The sequence below is a fragment of the Macaca fascicularis genome, chromosome 1, assembly GCF_037993035.2.
Source record: "Macaca fascicularis isolate 582-1 chromosome 1, T2T-MFA8v1.1".
Classification (NCBI taxonomy): domain Eukaryota; kingdom Metazoa; phylum Chordata; class Mammalia; order Primates; family Cercopithecidae; genus Macaca; species Macaca fascicularis.
Window position 1 is genome coordinate 127,194,340 of NC_088375.1, and position 23,334 is coordinate 127,217,673.

General features: G+C 36.3%; 1 protein-coding gene across 16 annotated transcripts in view; it reads right to left on the reverse strand.

Annotated features, from left to right (window-relative positions):
* Positions 1–23,334, reverse strand: part of NTNG1 (netrin G1) — a 352,207-nt gene that overhangs the window by 147,105 nt on the left and 181,768 nt on the right. For all 16 annotated transcript variants that reach the window (XM_005542553.5, XM_045366166.3, XM_045366139.3 and 13 more), the window contains exon 3: positions 17,466–18,106. In XM_005542553.5, coding sequence (XP_005542610.1) covers positions 17,466–18,106 — 641 coding nt within the window. The remainder of the gene's footprint in view (positions 1–17,465; positions 18,107–23,334) is intronic.

A 23,334-nucleotide genomic window follows, 5' to 3' on the forward strand; every position in this document is an offset into this window, starting at 1 on the left:
TCCTATTTAGTACAGAGGTTAAGAAGGTGGTTGCTAGGTCTCCTTTGATATTAGCACTATACACTTTGGTTGCCAGAGTCTCCTTTGATATTAACACTATACACTTTCCAGCATGCTTCATCACTTTCTTTAAATGGGTCACCCTGGAACACAGAGGAAGCCCCGTCTGATAGATTGTAACCTGCTAATTTCCCAAATTAGCAATGGCTTGAGAAGTGGGAAGATCTGAGAACCATAGAGAATTTGAGAGCCCCTAGTGGAGCTGGAGGTCTAGCTTTGAACCAGGAAGGGTTATATGCTGCATCCTTGTATTCCTCCATCCATAGTCAGCAAGGTGGGCAATAATAATGGTCCTAAAGTGAATGTGGATGGGATTCTCAACTGACTTGCTCTTCCTGGGAGTGTAGAATACTGTACCATGCTGTTAAAGAGCTCTATTGCACCTTTAGAATTTCCCACAAAAATGCCACTTCCTTTCTTCTTTCATTTTTTTAAAAACACTTTTCCAAAGAAAAACAATATATTTTTGTAATATACTTTCCATCCAAAATCCTATTTCCTTTTTTTTTAAAGTTTCTTACTTTGTTTTCTCTTTGTGTTTTATCATTATTATTATTATTTTAAAGTTTTGACCAAGGCTGCTGCCTCTAAGTACGGAATCCTACTCTTTGTGGTTATACTATTGGTGAGTTTTCCAGCTGACTATAATACCAGTTATCAATGGCTGAAAGCATTCAGGATTAGATGCTGTGTAAGAATAGTTTCTAGGTATTCTGGGGTCCTTCAGAAATATTGGAGCTGCAATTGGTAAAGATAATAATTGTTGCCATTTGTTTATTTCTAAAGAAATATTTGTACTTGGATGGAAATTTTAAGATGTAAAATAGCAATTTTGTGTAGTTGTACATCATCTATAGGCCAATTTACTCATACATTCACTAACAAATACTTATCACTGAATCTCCTCTCTACATTTCTTAAGTTAAAATATGAGCTCAATGTAGGCTCAAATAGATAACCTTCTCAATTCCGAAAATAATATTAATGATACCACCACCCGTCTGGTTCCTGAGTATGAAAAATTTGATCAAACTTTATAGATACATATATCTCCCTCTTCTATCCTTCACTACTTTTGAACATGGGCCTCTTCAAGGGCAGCCATTGCTCTGCACCCTGACTTTAGAGAGTCCCATACGTCAAAAACAGGAAAACACAATTTTTTTCTTTCTGTTATTAAAATTTTTTTTTTTGAAATTTTGGTAACAGAGTTAGCAGACACAAGTTATGGGAGCGGGACTTGAACACGAAACTCAACCTCTCTCCTTCAACCTCTGGACTTCTCCAATCTCCGCTGGAAGATTCAGGGCCCAGCAAGCTCCAGTGATTGGCAGTAGGAGAAGAGGGGTGAGAAGAAAAACCTAAGCTTGCACTTGTTTCTTGTCATTGTTGTTTTGGCTTTTTGCTTTTCAAAAACATTAGAAACCCCAAATCATCAAAAGTAGATGTCTAGGCAGATTACTTACGTAATGGTGCGTCTTCCCTCCCCTGAACTTGGGTGGTATAGTTTTGGCTTGATTGTGTAGGACTTTTGAGACATTCCTCATTGAGTTGTTATCTTTTGTGATTTCTCTAGAGATTATGATATATATCCTTAATTTTCCATCATTTATTTATAGTCAGTATTCTACTATTTCATGTTAAATGCAAGAACATAAACCACAGAGGTCCATGGACCCCCTCTTCCTATGTTTTATGCTGTGGCTGTCCTATATATTATACCTATATATATTATAAACCTTACAATTAAGTGTCATAATTCTTGCCTTCAATAGTAACATGTATTTTAAAGAAAGAATGAGGAAGAAAGTCTTTTAGATTTACCCTGATGTTTTCAATTTCCAATATTGTTCATTGCTCCCTGAAATTCTAAGTTTTCACTTGGTATCACTCTTTTTGGCCTGATAGGTTGCTAATGAATTCTCTTGTTTGCTTTCATCTGAAAATATATTTAATAAGCTTTCATTTGTAAAAGATAATTGCACTGGATATATAATCCTAGGTTGACAGTTTTGTTTTGTTTTGTTTTTCTCTCTCAGCACTCTAAAGATATTGTTCCATTGTCTTCTGATCGTGATTGTTTCTGATGAGAATTTTATGGGTTTTTTTTTTTTGCATATATGTAATATGTCTTTATTCTCTTGCTGCTTTCAAGATTTTCTCTTATCATTGGATTTCAGTGGTTTGCATATTATATGCCTGGGGTCTGCTTGATATTCATGTTGCTTAGAGTCCGCTGTATCTTTGTGTGTCTTGGAAAAATTTTAACATTGCTTCCCCAATTATTTTTGCTGCTCCATTCCCTCTTTACTCTCTTTTGGAACACTTATTACACATATACTGGGCTTTCTGATATTGGTCCCATGGTCTCTGAGGCTTGGTTCATTTTTTCTACCTTTTTTCTTGCTAGTCATCATGTTGGCTACTTTCTACAGATCTTCAAGTTCACCGACTCTTCTGTCAGTTCCTATCTACCATTAAATACATCCAGTGAAATTTGTTTTGAAAATTAAGATTTTTTTTTAGTACTAAGATTTCCATATGGTTACTTTTTTCAATAATTTCTATTTCCCTACAGATATTTTATATCTTCATGTTTTAAAAGCATACCTTCTTATATCCATGAGCATAGTAGCTGCTTTAAAATCTTTGTGTGCTAATTCCAGCATCTGGACCATGTTGAGTTTAGTCTTATTATCTTTTTTTCTAGAATGTGGGTCATCTTTTTATGTTTTCTTTCTTTCTTGAGTAATTTTGGATTATATCTGGACATTGTGAATGATACTTTTGAAAGACTCTGGATTCTGTTGTGCTCTCCTGAAGAATATTGACTTTGTTTCATTTAGTAGGCAGGGAATGTAACTAAATCCAAACTGAGCACTCTGTCTCTTCTGCAATTGCAGCTGAAATTTCAGTTCAGTTATTTCAGCTTTAGCTGGGCTGTTGGGAGACTGGCTCATACATTGACATCTGAGGGATTAGCCAGAAATTTAGGCAGAGTTTATACACAGTATTTGGAGTTCCTCGCTTCTGGCTCTTTCTTTTTCATATTTCTTGCTTCATATTTTGGTTGCCCCAGCTCTGTTGTCTGGTTTTCAAGGCAGTATGAAATAGGATTTTCCATCTGGGCTTTAATTGCACCTCCTTTTCCCCATTATACATGGCACAGACTTTGGCCTGCAGGTCCTTAGAGAAAAGCAGAAAAAAGGAAACTCACCCAATACCTTTCCTTTCTTTAAAGTATCATCTCCCCTTTGGTATCTGCCTGTGTCTGGTCATTCTCCAGGGTCTTCAAGTAATTGTTTTGATATTTAGTTCACAGCTTGTAGTTGTTGGGCACAGGAGAGTCAGCATGATAGGACATGCTTGGTTACTGCCAGAAGAAGAAATCTTGGTGTAATTTTGGGAGGTGCTTACAACTACCTGGAAATCCTGAAAGGAAGAAGTGAATCATGGAAGAGGATAAATTTCCTGGTTTGGCCTCCTAGCTGCTTGCCTGGGTAAGTTTCCATACCAAGTTCATGTAGATCCAGTTACTACTTATGAGTCTTGGGTCAAGGACATAGCTTCTACCTTCCTCTAGCTCAGGCTTGCAGCAGCAGACCTAGCTCGGGAGAGGTGATGGCCCCTTTTGTCATACTGTGGGGAGTGAGCTATGGGACTCAGGATGGAAACATGAGTCAAACAGTGGTATAGTTCAGTTTATATTTTATACATATTTAGGCATACGGTATGTGGGCTCGTATTTTTACTTTTTTCCCCAACCTTGCAAATGTTAGGGGCAAACCTACTTTCTGTATTATTAAAACCTACTTTTCACATTTACTTCTTCCTTTCTCTATCCACAACCCTCATGTTTCATGAAAGTTAGTTCAACAGTCAATTATGTCCCTCTTCCAAACCATTTTATGCACAGAGAGTAACACAATCTTTTAAGTCTTTTTCTAACATTGGCATTATCTCCAACATAGACCACTTTGCAAGGGCCTATAGTGGTTCCAATTGCTTACCTATAGTATGAAATCAAGACTCAGTCTGATTTTAAATATCCTCCACTACTATTACAATATCTGCCCCTTAAGCTCCCTTCCTGTCTGTGCTTCATCGCTCCTATACACAGGAAATGTTCTTTGATTAGTTACATTCTGGCCAAATTCTTTCTCTAAAACTTATTTTCTGTTGCTTCAAGGAGCTTCACATCCTATTTCCTCCAACTAGACCCCTCATCGTGAAGACCCATACAAACCTGGAAACCTATTGAACATCTTCCTCCATCTCAAAACCAAGAATAACATTAAAAGTGGGAAAAGACTAGAATATTTCATAAGGACAGAGAAGAAAGATACATGGATATATGTCAGAATTTCTGTGTTTTACTTTGCTGAGTCAAGGAGTATTGTTTGTGCAGTTACTGATTTTTTATTTTGTTAAAGTACACATAACACATAATTTACTATTTTAATCATTAATAGACAGTTTTGTGGCATTAAATACTTCCACATTGTTTTGTAACCATCATCATCATTCATCTCCAGAACTTTTTTACCTTCCCCAGCTGAAACTTTGTGCTCATTACAAATGAACTCTTCTTTTTCATCTGCCCCCAGCCTCTGGCAGAAACACTATACTTTATCTCTATGAATTTGGTTACTCTAGGACACTCATTTAAGTTGCATATCATGCAATATTTCTTATTTTGTGACTGGTTTATTTCACTTAGCATAATGTCTTTAAGGTTCATCCATGTTGTAGTATGCATCAAAATTTATTTCCTTTTTGTGGCTGAATAAAATTCCACTGTATGTATATAACACATTTTGGCTTTCCACTGATCCATCGATAGATACTTGGGTGGCTTCCACCTTTGACTATTGCGAACCATGCTTCTATGAACAGAGATGTACAAATATCTGTTCAAGCTTCCACTTTAACTTCTTTTGGATATATACCCAGAATGGAATTGCAGGATCATACGGCAATTTTATGTTTAGTTTTTGAGTAATTGCCACACTGTTTTCCACAGTGTCTGTACCATTTCACCAGTATAGCACAAACATTCCAATTTTTTCATGTCCTTTCCAAACACATTATTTTATTTTTTTGAATAATAATCATTCTGACGGGTATGAAGTGGTATTTCACTGTGGTTTTGACTTGCATGTCCCTAATGACTAATGATCTTGAGCATCTTTTCCTGTGTTTATTAAGCATTTTTATATCTTCTTTGGAGAAATGTTTATTTAAGTCCCTTGCTCATTTTTTAATTAGGTTTTTGTTGTTGTTGAATTGTAAGAGTAATTTATACATTCTGGATAAAAATCCCATATCAAATATATGATTTACAAATATTTTCACCCATTCTGTGCATTGCTTTTTCGCTTTGTTGATAGTGTCATTTGATGCACTAAAGTTGCTAATTTTGATGTTCAACTTACCCATTTTTGATTTTGTTGACCGTGCTTTTGATGTTATATCCAGAAATTATTGCCAGATTTAATGTCATGAAGTTTTCTCCCTTTGTTTTTTCCTAAACGTTTCATAGTTTTAGCTTTGCATAGTTTTAGCTCTTGCATTTAGGTCTTTAATGCATTTTGAATTAATTTTTGTATATGATGTAAGGTAAGGGTCCAACTTCCTTTTTTGGTTTGTTTTTCTTGCATGTGACTATCCAGTTTTCCCAGAATCATTTGTTGAAAAGACTGTCTTTTCGTCACTCAATAGTCTTGGCAATGTTGTTGAAAATCATTTGACCATATATGTGAGGGTTTATTTTGGCTTGTATGTCTGTCTTTATGTCAGTACCACACAGTTTTGACTACTGTGACTTTGTAGTAAGTTTTGAAATTTAAAAAAAAAAAAAGAAGGAACAACAACATAAAAACCCCAGTGAGGCCACTAGCTTTATTCTTCTTTTTCAATGTTATTTTGGCTATTTCCAGGTTCCTTAAAATTCTATATGAATTTTAGTATGGATTTTTCTATTTCTGAAAATATCATCATTGGTATTTTGATAGAGATTCTATTAAATCTGTAGATAGCTTTGGGTAGTATTAACATCTTAACAACATTGACTTCCGATCCATGAACATAGGATGTCTTCCCATTTATTTGTGTCTTCTTTAATTTCTTTCAGCACTGTCTTGTAGTTTTTAGTGTACAAGACTTTTGGATTCTTGGTTAAGTTTATTCTTAACCATTTTATTATTTTTACACTATTGTAAATGGAATTGTTTTCTTAATTTCCTATTGGATCATTCATTGTTACTGTATAGAAGCACAACTGATGTTTGTGTGTTGTTTTTGTATCCTATAACTTTGCTGAATTTTAACTTAATTTTAAAAACTATTTTTTTTCTGATGATACAATGAGTAAAAAGAAAAAAATAGAAAATTGCAACTAATTAGATAAAAACTACCCACAATTCCACCAGTATTAGCTAGCTATATTTGTGTTGTCTCATTCTCTCTTTTTTCCTCCTTCTCATAATTAGCCTCATACTATTAATATTTTTAATCCTATTTTGCCACTTAAGAGTATATAATGAACTTCAATTACTTTTATCAAGACATATGTTCATAAAAGTTTCAGCAGATGCATGTATATAGTTCAGCAGATACATGTATATAGTTGCGTTTGATCACTGCCTGTTTCCATGTCTCCTCGGCTCAAACTCTTTGAAACCCCAGTTTTGAACCTATCAATATGTAAAGACATCATTTACAAGTTGTAAGGTTTTTAAGTAGCATTTCAAAACTCCTTGGTTGCTAAACTCAAGAAGCAAACATCATTTGAAGACAACCTTGGGACGTGGACGTATAGTGATATTGCGATTATACTAAATATTGCTTGAGGATGTGAGCAGTTCATTCCTTTTCATGGATTTCTCCTCATCCAGGAAAGGGATTATGGGTCACAATTTTTTATCTTAAAAGGACCAATCAAACATATAATAAAAGAAATTGTGTGTATTTGAGTGGGGCGGTATTCATTTAACCTGAGTACATATATTACTCTGTTATCTGAAGTAGATATATTTTATTCTTTAAGTTTGGACTATTAGTTAAAGCCTGAAGCTTTGCAATCTGGTTTATTGGATGAAGTGACATAACCAAAAACAATGGGCTAAGCTCCAATTCCCTTGCAGTCTTGTGTGGGGAATATTTAGAGGTGGCCATAGCATACCTAATGGGAAAACCGTCCTCAGAATGGTCCTCTACATGATGGTCAGAAGGATACTCTGATCATTCTCTCATTCTATCAATAAATATTTATTGAACTCTTAATAGGTACCAGGCCCAGTTATAGGCATGGGACGCAGATCAGTGAGTAAAAGTTCCATCTGGGTTTAAATTCTAGTTATACAACAGTGTCATCCTTGACTAATTCATTTAACCATTCTGTTTCACATTTGAAAAAGGAGGAGTTAGATTAAATTATTTTTATATATTTTTTTTCAGTTCTAAAAGAAACGATTTTGCAATGCTATGACTCTATGTGGCATACACCCTGTCTATACAAATCCAATATAGGAGTTCATGATGCTATCTCCTTCCAACCTGCCAAATCTCTGACCTCCTAGACTTTCCCCACCCATCATCTCTTGGCCCACCCTTCCCCCATCTGTTCCCTGTTCCCAGCTGCACTGGAGTATCTATAATTACACATGGATGTCACCAATATGTTATAACAGCTTTGCTTCCCTGATATTCTGGTGGCACCAAATGAGTAAAAGCAGCCAGGACAAAAATACAATTCCTGGACAAGGTGATACTCCTCAGCTGTATACAATGTTTAGTTTTACTGGGCTCTGATTTGTTATTCATTAACAGTCTTAATTAGCAAAAGAAAGGCAAGATTCATTTAACTAAAATTAGCTTGTGGTTTCAAGAATATCCTCCAAAGCAAATGAAAAAAAAAAAAAGAATATATTAAATACTGGTTAATCTTATTTTTCTTTAAATGCATGATTTTAGCTCATTGCTGTAATTAGAGTTTGAGGCGCTTACATACGGGAGGAATAAAAATCCTTTAGCATCTCCATTTATCTACAAAATACACCAGATTGTACCACTTGGCATTTCATTTTTCACATCTTTGCTGACTCTTCCATCACAATTTCACTAGCTTAAAAACAAAACAAAAAAATCCCTATTTATTCCAATACAGTACTTAATTTCCTATAATTCTTAAACAAAGATGCATAGTACTCCAAGGTTCAAAAAATTAGAGTGACAGTTAAAAGAAAAAAAAAATGAGAGATACTCTCCACTGAGGTTAGTCTTTCTCTAAGATAGTCTCACTTTTTCACCCAAAGTAGCAGTAATATAGGGAGGATGATGACTAAAGTTGGAACTTGCTTGAAAAATCAATCTGTTCTTAGCACTGCAAATAGTTTAAACACACACACACAAACACACAAACACACAAACACACACACACACACACACACACACACACACACACGATGTTTTCATGTATTTCCTTCAATCTTACAAAGAGTCCAACAATGTTGGAGCTTGAAGACACCTTGTTACCCTTACATGAGTTCTGTGAATACTGGTTGTTTAGAGGTACTAGTATGTTTTTTGACTAAGTAAGTTTTAGAGGCTCTGTCTTCAATAAAATAGAAATGTTTCTTTACTGTAGGACACCTCAGGGTCTTTAATATATGAATATACATTGTGATTCTCATAGAAGGAAGTATTGGGATCAAAAACATCCCAAATGTTTTTGACCATCTTGGACTTTATTTGAAGAGTACATTCTGAGAAACAGTAAGCTAGTATAAAAATCTCATTTTGTAGATGAGAAGACTCTGATTATGGTAACTATGACCTATTCTGAGCTCACAAAGAATTATTAGCACAACCAGAGTGAGAATCTGTTTCTCTTGTCTCTTAGCCAATGTTTCCTTCTAAAATAAGACAGACAATGATTTTAAAATCCTAATGACTTGTCCTTTATTCTCTAAATATAATTATAGCATAATATCAGTTGTCTTAGGTACCAGTCACAATGCAAGAAAGAGCCAATGTAGTAACTACCCTACTTTTATAATATTCTGGACCAGTAGGGTTTGTGAGGCTCCTGTTTCACATATTTAAAGCCTTTCCATCCATTTTTTCAATGTTTTTTAAGGGGAGTTCAGAAATAAATTTATATGGCAACATAAGTAATTTTTAAATTTTCCTTTCCCCTTTGCTATTTATTAACCTTGTTTAGATGTAGTTTTTGTACCTATAAAAGGGAGGTAGAAATAGCAACCATGAGTTTTTGTGCAGTGCAGTCATTTCTGGTTAAACTAATATACTTAGTTCTAAAAGTGGCTTATTGAATTGAAAATATAGACCCATATTGCAACAGAATCAATATATCAATCCAAACAATCAAATTACTGTGATAAAATTCATGACATTAACACATTTGTTCTTGTATTTATTTGGAGAACGAATGGAAATAGTCTCTTTACTGAACCATTGATCACATAGGTCCCAAAACACTCTTACACTAAATATCAAACAATGGCCAACATTTCCTAACGTGTTATGAAAAAACTCTGATCCTAGGGACAGAAGGACAGCAAGACATTGCGAAGACGTATAGCACAGATTTAGGATAAAAAACAGGGCTGCGGAAGTTGGTGTATTCCTGCCTTCCATTGTTTGGGCATATGCAGATGTAGCTGGAATGTCGCTTCCCTTACAAATGCTAAGTTAAATGAGGGAAGAAATTATTTTATTTATCCATTTTGTGGCCTTTTGCTTAAATAACCTTATGTTTGCCGGGTGAGGTGGCGGGCGCCTGTAGTCCCAGCTACTCGGGAGGCTGAGGCAGGAGAATGGTGTAAACCCGGGAGGCGGAGCTTGCAGTGAGCTGAGATCTGGCCACTGCACTCCAGCCTGGGCGACAGAGCGAGACTCCGTCTCAAAAAAAAAAAAAAAAAAAAAAAAAAAGAGACATCTTTCCTGTAATGACCCACTAGCTTAAAAAATCTATGGCACTAGGGAATTAAGGATAAAGAGACAAGCTCCTAAACCGGATTGTTTTTCTGCATGCTAATGAATTTCATAATTTAAATGGAGGAATTATTAGATACATTCTCTCCTTATAATAGTACAAACCTCAGAGGAAAATGAGCTGCTTATGCATATATTCTCTTTATAATTCAAGATCTTCTAATGGATTTTAAAAATATGCCCCAAATCAGAATGGCCCTCAGTTGTCCACTTACGATGGGTGCATACCATAAAGTCTTTATTCTAAGTGTTTCCACTGGAGTTAAGTAGCAATATTTTATGTTGCTTTTTAATTTTTAATTATGATTACTATGCTTTTCATTTGAATACTCTTGTTTACTGGACTTCATTCTGCCTTTTAAAAGGCGAGTAAATTAAATTTTAGTAGAATGGTTTAATATCCGTTTAGCTTGAAAAAAGGACCTGGTGGACAGAATCATTGGTTACAAATTTACGAAATTTTATTATATGAAAGAGGCAGCACATTTATTCACAATAGTTTCAGAAGAGAGAATGTGGACTTACAGGTGGAAGTTAAAAGGAAAAACACATTGCCCTCACTTGAAGTATGAACTTGCTTAAAATAAGCGAAAGTAGTTGGCCATTTCCAAGTTCATCCATTAAGACATATGACTTGTTTTAGTGTTTGATGATGCCCATTAGTTGAAAGCAGGTGCACATACTAAAAGTTTATGAAGAAATATTGGAGAAAAATTAACATTGAGAAAATTCAGCTTATTTTTGTCTCCCCACGAAAAAATAAGAAGTTATCACCACAATTTGATTTTAGTAGTTAAACACCTAGACTTAACACAATGTGACAAATGAACCCGATCACACATTTGAAAGTTGATAAAAATGAAGTAAGAAGTTAGAGTTCAGATAAACACAGAGCAGCCTGGTGTAATAAAACACTGAGCCAAAAGCCATGGAGTGTGACTCCCAGAACATTCCAAGATGGGCAGAGTCATAAGATGTATTGATTCACTGTTGCTATTTAAAGATGGCTTCTTTGGGAATTTTGGGGGTCTTCTACATATACTGAGCTGACCTCAGGCTGGCGTGACTGTAAGAGCATAATGTTTGGCAAAAGCCTAAGGTTTGTTGTGAAAAACCTGATTTTACCACTTTATTATGTGTGATGTTAAAGAAAAAGTCATGGCACTTCTCTGGTCCTGAGTTTTCGCCTATGCAAAATGGGGTTAACCAACACCTGTCTCACAAGTGTCCTGTAAGCACTAAAGGAAATAAGGTACCTGACAAGAATTTTGTAAATTGAATGCTATACAAATTTAAAGGATTATTACTCAAATATGAGTGGGGACTATTAGAATGACATTAACTCAATCCCTTCTCTTTGAATTTTCTCAGATTATTTCTTGATTTCCTTCAGAAATTACCTTTTACATAGTAATATTCCACAGGATTCTGTAAATGTTCTATAATGGTCATTTATACCTATGAACAAAAAAAAAATCCTCAATATCATTGATTCTCAAAACGTCCACCATCACATATAAGGTAATAATTCTCAAACCTATATTTGAGCTCAAATCTCTCTCTACAACATTAGACAAGTATTTTCAAATCTTTAACTAGAATTTCTACTACTTGAAATGGCACAATAAATTAACTAGCTAAATCATGAATTAACTAAAAGCCTATTTCAGTATTTATTCCCTATTTTAGTTTTGACCCCACCATCCAATTCACTAAGAAGTCTTCCCCAAAATATGACTGGTCAACAAGTTCTACTGACTTTGTAAGCAAATCTGAGACCACTGCCATATGATGGCTCCTGTGGAATGTGTAAAGCTTTTCTGGATTCTCCACTTGAGAAATAGGGCTTGGAGCTATAGTTGCTCCACAATTAAGCAATGTTATAGCTCTCCAGTCTGCACCATTACACCAGAATAGCCTTTACTACAATTGCCTTAAAAATGTTTCTCACCTGCAGTCAATTAATATGGAGACTCCATAAGATTTTGGGTTTCTTATGACATAGGAGACCCAGAGAGAAAGACGTAGGAATCCTTCAGCTTCCTGGACATGCTGAAGATCCATAAAGAGAAGATGGTAGGGCATCTTCAGGACTCTTAACTCCATCATTTCCTTACTGCTTGGAGTTCCTTAACATGCTGTGCTGATTTTAGGTATAATTTGTCTGCCTAGGATATCCATTCTCCCCTGGCTGCTTGGCACAATAAAACTCATATTTCAAGATGTCATACATGTCACATCTTTATCAAAGGTTTTACTAGTCTTTCCAGATTACATTAGTAGCTTCTTCTCTGTTACCACAGCACTTTGAATATTCACACAGTAAAAGCGCTTAACCCACATTATCATCATTTTTTTTTTTGTTATTGTTTATAAAGTCTGTGTCCCTTCTGGATATCAGCTCCTTAAGAGCAGAGACTATGCTTGGTGCATCTTCATCTGTCTACCATCAAAGCCAGCATCTGTCCCAGAGTGGAGGATAAGTATTTATTGATGACAAAAAGCAAGAAGGTGTTATAAAAAGCAGAATCTGTTAAGTGGCAGTAAAGCCCAAACTCAGTAATTGAGACTAATTGGAAAAGAATAAAGGCCAGGCTCAATGCTTAAAAAGTGTTTTTGTGGAATGCCTCTTACATAAGAGGTAAAAAGTAAATATTTCAGATTTACTTCCGTTGTGGTTATGAAAAAGACTTAGGGAACCTTCAAAATAACTGATAAGCCTTCTCTAATTAGCAAGTCACTTCTGTGGTTACACAGATTTTTCCAGAAATGTAAAAAGTGCTCTACTGCTTTTATACTTTTGCATTTCTCCAAGTGTTCTTTTTTACCTGACATCACATCTTTTTGCACTAACCGCGTGGAAGCTGTGCTTCAAGAACATGATGTCAGCTTCACCTTGTTCTAATTACAGCAAATACAAAGGTAGTGACATTCAAAGAATAAGGGTTTACACGTAGAAGCTGGACTCCTGAGAGCGACGTTGGGGCCTGCCTCACTCCTGGCACCTAGTCATAGTGGCTCTGGCCTTGGCCCTTTGCAGGTCCTGGGATTAGGCAGGGAAGTGTGATTCTGAGCACAGGCAGCCATGAAGTGAAGATCGCACCAAAAAGTTTGTCGAAGTGAAACTTCTGTGCTAATATTCCAAGGCTTCTTTCTTGGAGGTAAACAATGGAAGTAGAAAAAGGAAAAAATACTGTTCACTATTATGATAGTCAATTGCCTATAATGGAGCCTGAGTAGGCACTGCAAGGGATAAGAAATGTGTAATGACCATTGAGAAAAAATGACCGATAATTACCTTTAGGAATATTTTGTTAAAGGGTGAATACTGAAGATGTTGATGGGAGTTTTCCAGGCCACTTTCTTCAAGTTTTTACTGTTAAAATAGAATTTCCACTGTCTTATGGCTAAAATCAGTAACTTGATATGTGGCTGATAGCGTATCTTAAAAATAAATGAGTAGATTACTAAAGATTCATTTGTCTTTCAGATTTACAAATTATTACATTAAATCACATTATTTCCTTGAAACTGTTTACCTTAAAAAAACAATAAATAATGTTGAGTTTATATTCCATAAAATCTATGCAGCTGACAAATACAGTGTTCATTTTTTCAATTATTTTAATTATGGAAAGCTTAGAAGAAAACAAAATACTTAAAAATCAAAGCTTCCAATGGTGTAACTAAGAAAATATTTTGGACATTATCTATATTTAACAGCTTTTGAGTTTAACCCCCTGTCTGTATAAAAAGATGTTCAGAACAAACATCTACTTCTAATTTCTCCTCTCACCCCTCATCTGAGTAGATTTTATTTATGCATTAGATGACCTTTTTGGCCATTAGAACCATCTTGCTTCAGCAGTTAATTAACATAAGTACCATAATTTAATACAGTTAATGCTACTTGATGCCCTTTAATGTACCTTCCATTAGTGATATTATTGTAGTATTACCCTGTAAATTAAAATGAGATCAAGACTAAGAGAGCCGCTCTTTAATTAAGGTACTGGCACACTGCACTCGTCTATTATTCACTGGAGAAAATCACCCTGATTTACTGAAGCAGGACATCCATAAGTCAGAATTAGTCCATGTAGATTATTAGGTTTATTGAACAATGTAAGTACTACAGAGCTGCTGAAATTGCCAACAGCCATGTTTCGTCTTTTTCCTTCATTATCTTAATAAATACACAATGAAGGGAGTAAATGGAAGCAAAATAAGTATGTGGCAAAAGAGAAATAAATTTTTTATGATGAGATTACACTTTTTTCTTACTAGTAAAATAGGTATCAGATGTGTCACATTCCGAAAAGAACATAAATGCTACATTAGTCTAATGTCAATGAAAACACTATTTTTCCATCAAACAACACTAGCCAGTATAAAACAAACACATGGGCAAAGAAATGGAGAATTGAATCTCACAAGCTCAGTCATCTCAAGCAAAGATCAACTATTTTTGTCTCACAGTTTAAGATTTCAAGGTAAAAAAATTCTGAATTCTCTGTCCCCTATACTATGGATGTTTACATCTGGTTTCCATTCTACTTTCCCAAAATAACTTATGTCAATTTCCACATTATGGTGGGGGTGGGGATAGAAGTAACAAGTTGAAAAATATCATTATCATGATCAGATATAGACCTGTAAAGTCATGTTAAATGTTGCAATCATTTCATGGGATGGTGGGGGCTGGTGCAAGGAACAAGAACTTCAGTTGTATTTTGAAAAGTGTACATTTATGAGATCCTTGAAAGGGAAACTTTAGAACTTTCTTTTAGAGATCATCAATTAATATTTAATCCTTCTATAGATGATTTGTTATATAAGAGAAAGACAATCTAGATCATTAATCTTACTGAAACTTTCAAGGGTAAAATAATTAGATCAGCTTCTATGCTGAAAGACCCCTGAACCAGACTATAGCTCAACATTTCCCTTCACTGGCTCCATCATCAGCAGATCTTCTTTACATAACTTAAAAGCTGGAGATACGCCCGAGCCATCAGACCTTGCTTCTTTAGTCCCTCCCCTAAGACAAAAATACTCCAGCCATCTGGTGCCTAGTGCAGTACATGCCAGCATCAGTTCTGCCCTGAGGATTTGGACAAAGTCTGGAGGTGACAGAAGAAGACCTTATGGAAGGGGCTCACCTCTACTGGACCTTTCTCGTTTGCCCAGCTGCTTCTCTTCAGCTTACAGTTGACTGGTGAACAAGAAAAGACAGTGGAGCTGAGTCCAGGGAAGGAGGGAGGAGTCCTCCAAACTCCTCAGAACCACTGAAATACAGTTGGAGGACATGACTAGTCTGGGAGATGGAAGAAATGTGATAGATCTGAAGGGATCTACATTTCCAACACACCACCTTTAGAAGACGGCATGCTTGACAGCAGCTGAGAATGCATAAAAATGCCTTTAGCTTTCAGGTTTATTTTACACTTTCTTTTAAATTATTAGAGGAAACAAAATGAATACTAATAACAAAAATAAGCATCAGCAATAGGTTTTTCCCAACCAAAATGCTTCAGAAGATTGCCTTTTTTACAAGTGGCAAATAAAGGTATTTGGAGAAGTGGAGGAATAAGAATTTGGGCTCAGATTAAGTATTTCTTAAACTGCAAGGAAACTGACCTAGATGAATCCACCGAGCAATGTAGATTAGGATTAAAATCCAAATCTTAGTTTGTTAATTTTTTACCATTATTCATGTAGATGAATAGAATATCTGTTACTTCATTGTGGCAAGCTATAGTTAATAATATCAATATCAACTATTTTCATATATCATACATCCCCAAGAATAAGATCCTGGAAGCTAATAGTCTTTTGCTAAAATGTTCATAAGGATAATTGCTGTGTATTATTATAAATAGCAAACTCAAGTTTAAGGCAACAGCTCCATATTGCCCTGTCATGTACCCTGCTAGTAATACATGAACTATCCTCTACAGCTTAGAACTCACAAGTTCAATATTGTTCTGCTTTAAAGACATATTCGTTACATACCACGAAGACCTTGGTCAAAAGTTTTAGGAAAAGCTTCGCAGATAAAGGCTCTTGATTCTTCCATGAGGAACATGAAGCTAGAAAAAGCTGAGAGTAGATGGCCACCAGTTCCTGCTACTTTTCCACAGTTAAGACTCTGAAACTTTTGACACCACACTACGGTCAAGCCCACCACTCCATTCTGTGTTCCCACTATGGTCTTTACCTTACCAGCAGTGACCTTTCTTCCAGCACACATAGGTAAGGCAAATCTCTGACAGACCAGAAAGTCTCAACACTTCCAGTTTCTGAGAACTGGGCTGCCTAAAGGATGCTGGCAGTCAATAAAGTGAATCAATCCTGCCTTATCTGTTTGAATTTTATCATTAAACATTTAAACCTACATGATATAGACTATTTATATTCTTATCCTCATATATTTCCATTTAAAGATATCTTGGCCTTTTTACTGGGGTGTTATTTCTTTGCTTGCCTTTCCCTTTGCTTCCATTTGCTAGATACTCTGCTCTTACCTTTAGTTTTCCCACTCATTATCTCATGCCTCCACTCCCATCAGGTGGTCGTTTTGATAATATACCACACTTAAAAAGCTGGTTGAAAATCTCTGTGTGGTGGTTCTGGTTCTCATTATTGAAGTTTTTCATTTAAACATCTTCAAAATTCTCGGAAATTTGCTCAAATCTGTCTCTAGTATATTATCAGAACCAAAGCTATCCCTGACTGTGTTTAATTAATGTGTTTAAACTCTGTCCATTTGTTATTGATCTACAACATGAAGGGAGCCCAACTCAGGTCTAGATTTTAAATGCTAGTATATCTTTTTGACAAAATAATATCCAGAAACATGAAAAGTAGAGCTTGTCCCAATTTAACAAATATTTCCTATATGCTATTGATTGTGATTTAATAAATTTAAAGAAATGTAACTCGAATTTCCAGATTTTTTGTGCAATATTACACAAAACATAAATTGACTGTTGTAGCATGTTGAATCCCTGCTTTGCGTTTGTAAACAATGGTATGTTGTGTTTCTAGTTTTTTCAGTTCCTTATAGGGCAAATGGTTTTGCTTCCCCTGGCTTCATTGCCTTAAAGACTTAAAGGACCTCCCGACCCAGGGAGTTACTTTTTAAAATTCACTTTTATTTAAATTCTGAAGAATCATGCCAGGTTCAGTGACAGCAAGTTTGGGATTACGAATGACTGCTGAGGATGAGGGGTCTTAGAATACCTTCGGAACCTACTTCTACACTAGAGTTCCTGAAGAAAATGTTGCAGTAGAAATTGACAAATGTTACTTTACAGCTGTGAGACACTCTGGCATTTTCTTTGGACACACCCGTTCCCATTGAAGGCAGACAGATTTTCTCTTACCTTCCTCGCACCTTTATGTCTGAGATCGCGTAAAAGTAGCGTGCCAAGTGTAGCTCATCTACAAATATTTCCCCAACGGCTGGTCTTAACAGCCTTATCCTCAGGTCTGTGACTGTAAAGAAATCTCTGAGTTTCTTGGTTGTATCCAGCTGTCCGTAGAGGGAAGCCATATTGCGTAGGCGAGGTCCAGCAAAAAACGCGAACCTGTCTTTGATTTCAAAGTGGATTATTTTGCTATTTGTTGTATACCCTGTTGAGTACTCTTCTGTGCAAATGATTTCTAAGACCGTATGCTGTGATAAATCCTTCACGGATTTAGGATCCATGTGAAAAGCATCTAAGCAGTCTGTGGCATAATACTGATAGGGCTGCCATGTTCGTCCATAATCGAGAGACTTCTCCAGGATCATTTGGTCTGGACGCCCCGATTCAAAGGTAATAACTATGTTGTCTGTTAGCTCAATGGTTTTGCTCCAAGACAGAGTGATGTTAACCTGGAGAGGCTTGGGATACTCCTTCCAAGTGGCAGACTGCCAAAATGTGGAGGGATGTCTTCCTTCAAAATCAAACATCAGCTCAGGGGGGTGTGCCAGCTCAGGGGTACTCGCATCACACTCATTATTGCACATGTAGGGATTACCCTATGGAAGAAGAACAAAAGAGGGTGCATCAAAACACTGGTTTGCCACAAGTCTTGCCATATTGCTGTTGCTCAGTAAGAGGCTAGAAAAGGGAAAAAAAAATCTGTTTTCAGTAATCATTTTTATTTGCCCTAACTGGATTCTCCTCTTTAATAGCTTTAAAAAGAAAAAAAAGCAATATGGTAATTTTCTTGTCTTGTTTCCTTCCATGTGCTTTAAGAAATGAAAACAGTTTATTTATCCCATATGTGTTAGATCCATAATGTGGTCACAGAAGCACAAAGACACTGAGCAACTGTCTAACAGCTCAATACCTCTGCTTCCTCTTAGAAAGATGCTATAGAAAAGCAAAGGAAATTCCTCCCTGCCTGAAGGACATTCCTTAAGAGTACACTTCTTTAAAAAGTCATTTTTCAAGCAAAGCTTTAGAATGAGCCATGAACCATAGATACCTGTGTTCTGTGGGGGAGACAATACCCCCATACAACATTCAGCCTTTTTTTTTCTTTGGCTTTCCCTGAAATCCATCATACTCAACTAGGTCCTTGCTTCATAATGTCTGGTTTTACAACATTTACTTTGTTCACCACAAATTATTAAAATGTGGTACCCTAAAGGCTCTGGGGCTTGGTCCAAATATCTGCCAGTCTACTAGGTAAAGATTAAAGGATTGTTCAGGAAAGTCTTGGGACTGGGAGTGTGCCCCAAGTTACCAGGACAAAAAACCCTACTACTCAATTAGGAGGCTGTGGCAAATCAAACCACAGCCACTTGATGTGTTTGTTACTCAGTGCCAGCCCATAGGCAGTTCTTCATGGATGTTAGTTATTATTATTCTACCTTTAACAAATGCTACTTCCTTCACAGTCATTCAAACAAGAAGCTAGAAATAAATCTCCTAGTTATATTACAAGTTACAACACTGCTTATGCTACACTAAATGGCTACTCTCAGCTTTCATCAGTAGATTCCATGGCAAATGACAAGTTACCAGATTTTTGTTGATTTTTGTTTTTAAGAAAACAAGTAATAGCATTAGGACTCGACTATTCAGGTGTTTCTTATTCTGTACTCAGTTATTATGAGCATGGCTGGGTGAAATGAATTGATCCTCTGACATTGTCCTTGGGCTTCCTTTTGTAATTACAATTAGGTTTCTTTCTTTCTTTCTTTTCATGAACTGTGAGCTTTTCATCATACCTGTAGGATACAGGACCGAGGTCTCAGATAATGAATTTACACTTTAGATACTGACACTCAGTTACTGGCTGACTCTTATGAAATATAAGATGAACATGAGAGAATTGCTTTGGTCTCCCTAGAGGCAACTTTCTCCTACCTAGTCAGCTAATACTCTCACTCTCTCTTTCCCATTAATGTAACCGAATCCTAAAGTTGGCAACAGGTTTTGGAGATTCAAGCATAATTGTGATAGGGCAGGAGAAAGGAGAGAAGGTACATTATTTGAGGAACAGAACTGTTTTAAAAATACACTCAAGGAATCAGTGATAATGAAAATGTTTCTGTACTTCTCTCTCGAATTTCAATTCCCTAGTCCTGATCCCAGCGTCTGTGGCACTATTTATAGTATCCCCTTCAAAATGAGCCAAGGGGAGGGGGGAAATAAGTTTCTGTTCCAGGTGGAATAAATCACCAAATTTATTATTATTTAAATTCTCTTAAGCATGCCAGAGAGCCAAATGCAAAGCTCTACAAACTGGCAAAGGCTTTTTATGGAGGGCTATAAATATTGTGGAATCTGTCAGGATTTATAAATTCTAAATATATGTAAATGCACATTTTACAGGAAGAGGTCAGATTTACACAAATCACACCTTCATTTGAAATTTACTGAAAAAATATGGTCACTTCAAAATCTGTCAGCATGCAGCCATCTGCACTATCATTAACTTGGATGCTACCATCTTCCACCTGACAAAAGCGTCTTCATCTGAGGTCAGGGGTATGGAAACAAGGGGAAGGGCACTGTGAGATCCACCAAAGTGAGTTATCAGATGTTTCTAATAAATTGTGTTGAAAGATAACATTTGTTTACCTTCAGCATTGGTGTGCAAAGCTTCTCAGATAGGGATAGGGCACTGGGACCACAGGAGATGATACATTATGCTGCTTCTGGAAATTGGTCAATACTAACAAACCTATTTTATAAAATATCATTGAAGAAATCTATGTAAAAGGCTCTCATGCCTATACTCAATAAAAAGTATTGGCAATAACCACCATTTAGTTAGCACTTGTGTGCTGGACACTACGTACATTTTCCTGGGTAATCCTCTTCATTCCTACCTTATAGAAGAGGAAATTGAGGTATAGAGGTGTTAAGTAATTTGTCCAAGGTCACATAATAAAGTCAGTAAGAGGCAGAGATGAGACTGGTGCCTCTTACCCCTTCCCTGGCTTGCTGAATTCCCAAGTCACTGGAGTTCCCTCTGTTGTAGCCCTGTTGTAGAAACAGGATTGGCTGGTAGAAAGGAAATGTCTAAGACCAAGTGATTCAGGAAACACAGCCTAATCTTCTTGTCTTGGAGAGTCCTAATGAATGTTATCATAATCTGAGATATCTTGAAATTAAGAACCTTGTTTAACTTCACATGACACCTAGTTTCATAGATTTATATGACCACGGAGTCTGTTTCTAGTTTAGTAACTCCTGTTCATATTCTACAGAAGTCGTATCCTGGAGGGCCTCCTTAGAGATTCTCTGCTTTGTATCACTCGATATTGTAAACATGTGGAGGCCAAACAGCACTACACAACCCAGTTTTCGTCCTTTAATAAAGGCATAGCTACAGAAAGCACCAGGTCTGTTCTCAGTGGGCAATCCTTCCATTGAGGCTAAGTGGATCAGCCAGCTCAGGGCAAATGCCTACATTTGTGTCAAGTTCCTCATTGCTTTGCACAGATCTGGTGCCTTAGGCACCTAAAAAAACGAGAGTAAAGATTCATACATGCAACAGTTTGTTATTGATCGCCATATTTAAGGCCCTCAGCTTGGCTCTCAAGATACAGCAGTAAACAAATCCAAGTCCTTGCTTCCTGTGGCAATTCCATCCTAGTTGGGGGAGATGCACTAAACAAACAAACATAATGTGTTATAATGTTACACAGTGATAAGTTGTATGGAGAAAATAAAGCCAATTAAAGGAAGCAATGGTGATTGTAATTTTATTTTGGGAAGTCAGAGAAGGTCTCCCTGATAACATGAAATTTGAGTTGATTGAGAACAATTCCCAATTTACACTGGAGATGATCAGAGGGGGTTGACCAGAATGACAGTTTGGTCCTTCATTTGACTCTACTCTTAGTGATATTTTTAGCAGCATAACAATTTATTGAAATCAATGGCTAAACAAATCATTTCAAATGAGAATCTACACCAAATGACTGTAGATACCAAAGGGGGAAAAAATCAATTGGATTGTTCTCCCTATTTCATAGCACTCATGCTGTTTTAGGAGATTAGTGATTTGATGGCTACTAACATAACTTACTGAGATATGATGACATTGAGAGAAAATTAAAAGAGGAAGCAGGAAAAAAAAAAATTTCAATTTGATCCCCTGCACTTCAGGTGAGACAAAGGAAAAAAAAAAAAAAAATGAAAGGTGAAGCAGCCGTAAATCTTATCTCTCCCCAAAGAAAAAGCTGGAGGAGAGATTACAGGCTACAATATTTAGTGTAAATATTTCACAGGGCATGATCTGTAATACTGTTGTTACACAGAATTATCAATATGAAAATAATTCCTGTTAAAGGGATTAGATTAATTAAATTTTCAACTACTTCAACCCCACCCTAATCCTCTTTAATAACATAAACAATGAAATTTATATAAGAAAATGCAACTTTTCCTGACTTACAAAAACAAAGTACACTTCTTGCTGCTAATCTAACAGATTCAGGCATCAGGAAGTGTAAGTAATTATTTTGTGGCCAGCAGGCAGCCTTAAATAGATCTTAATTGAAGTCCAACAAACAACATATCCTTAGCTGATTGTCTGTGGACAAAGCAGAAAATATTTATGACTGTGCTGATAATATTTACACCACTAACAAATGCCTAAATAATTAAACAGCCATTGCTGCTAAATATTTTTGTAACAATTAGAAGAAGATTGTGATGTTTAATTTCATTTTTAAAATGTTAATATTTTACCTCTGGGAGAATTGTAGTTATTAATTAGCAATTTGTAGTCAAAGTGGAATATTGTTATTCTTCCTTAATATGCTTTCAGAATTTAGAGAGATAAATACAATTGGAGGCATGCTTTTACTGTTTCTATTGATGGAACGTGTCTTCCTTCCTTCTGGCAAAGTGACACTTTGAAGAGAACATCCTTTCACCTAAGATCTGCTAAGCCCTTCAGAGTTTTTTTTATATATATATATATAAAATCTCATGTAAGCAGTATTAAGGTAACACTTGTGATTGCTATCATTTTATTTTGACTCTACCTTTTCAAGCTTTACCTATGGGCAAACTATTGGGAACAACAGTTTAAAATGAAGAGAATTCTTCCGGGAGATTTGCTAGTGAACTGTAAGCTACGTGCCAAGCAGACATGTACACTTAAAACGAATCAGGAAAAAAGAATGACACAGAGATGTCCTGTACCCATTTGCATCTGGCTTATCCTTGCTCGTTTTATTGGTGGCAGTCAAAAAAGACACAAAGGCAAGCAGCAGCATTCTGGAATGGCACTCCCAACCTGTTCCTGCTGTGACTCTGAAAGAGACACCATCAGGGTGTTTACAATGCAAGGCCTTTAAAGGGTGCAGAAATTGGTTGCAGAGCTTACTATTCGTTCCTCAGAGATTGAAACCATGAGAACCATGCTTTAACTGCAAGGCTGGGGCATTGTCTAGACAGTTTCTGGGAGGCTAGTGATCGACTCCTTTATATCAGAGGTATAATTTTTGGTGGAGGGACTCCCCATCCAGTTCCTTTTTGCCACTTCCTGGCCACTCCTCCTTGCCTCAAGTCCTTCTGCTCCCAAATTCTTGCTTGGCTGTAGCATGGGAAGGCCCCTTCTTTATGACTTTTCTGAAAACACTTAGACTATACTGAGTCTGGGAGCTGATGTTCACAGGTCACGCTGAGGTGCCCCCTTCAGGTCTTAGCTTAGTTTCTGGCGTTGGGGAGAAGCAGAGGCAAGTCAGTACCAGAGGTAAGAACAATTTAAGATAGTGGACATTTCTTTCAGATT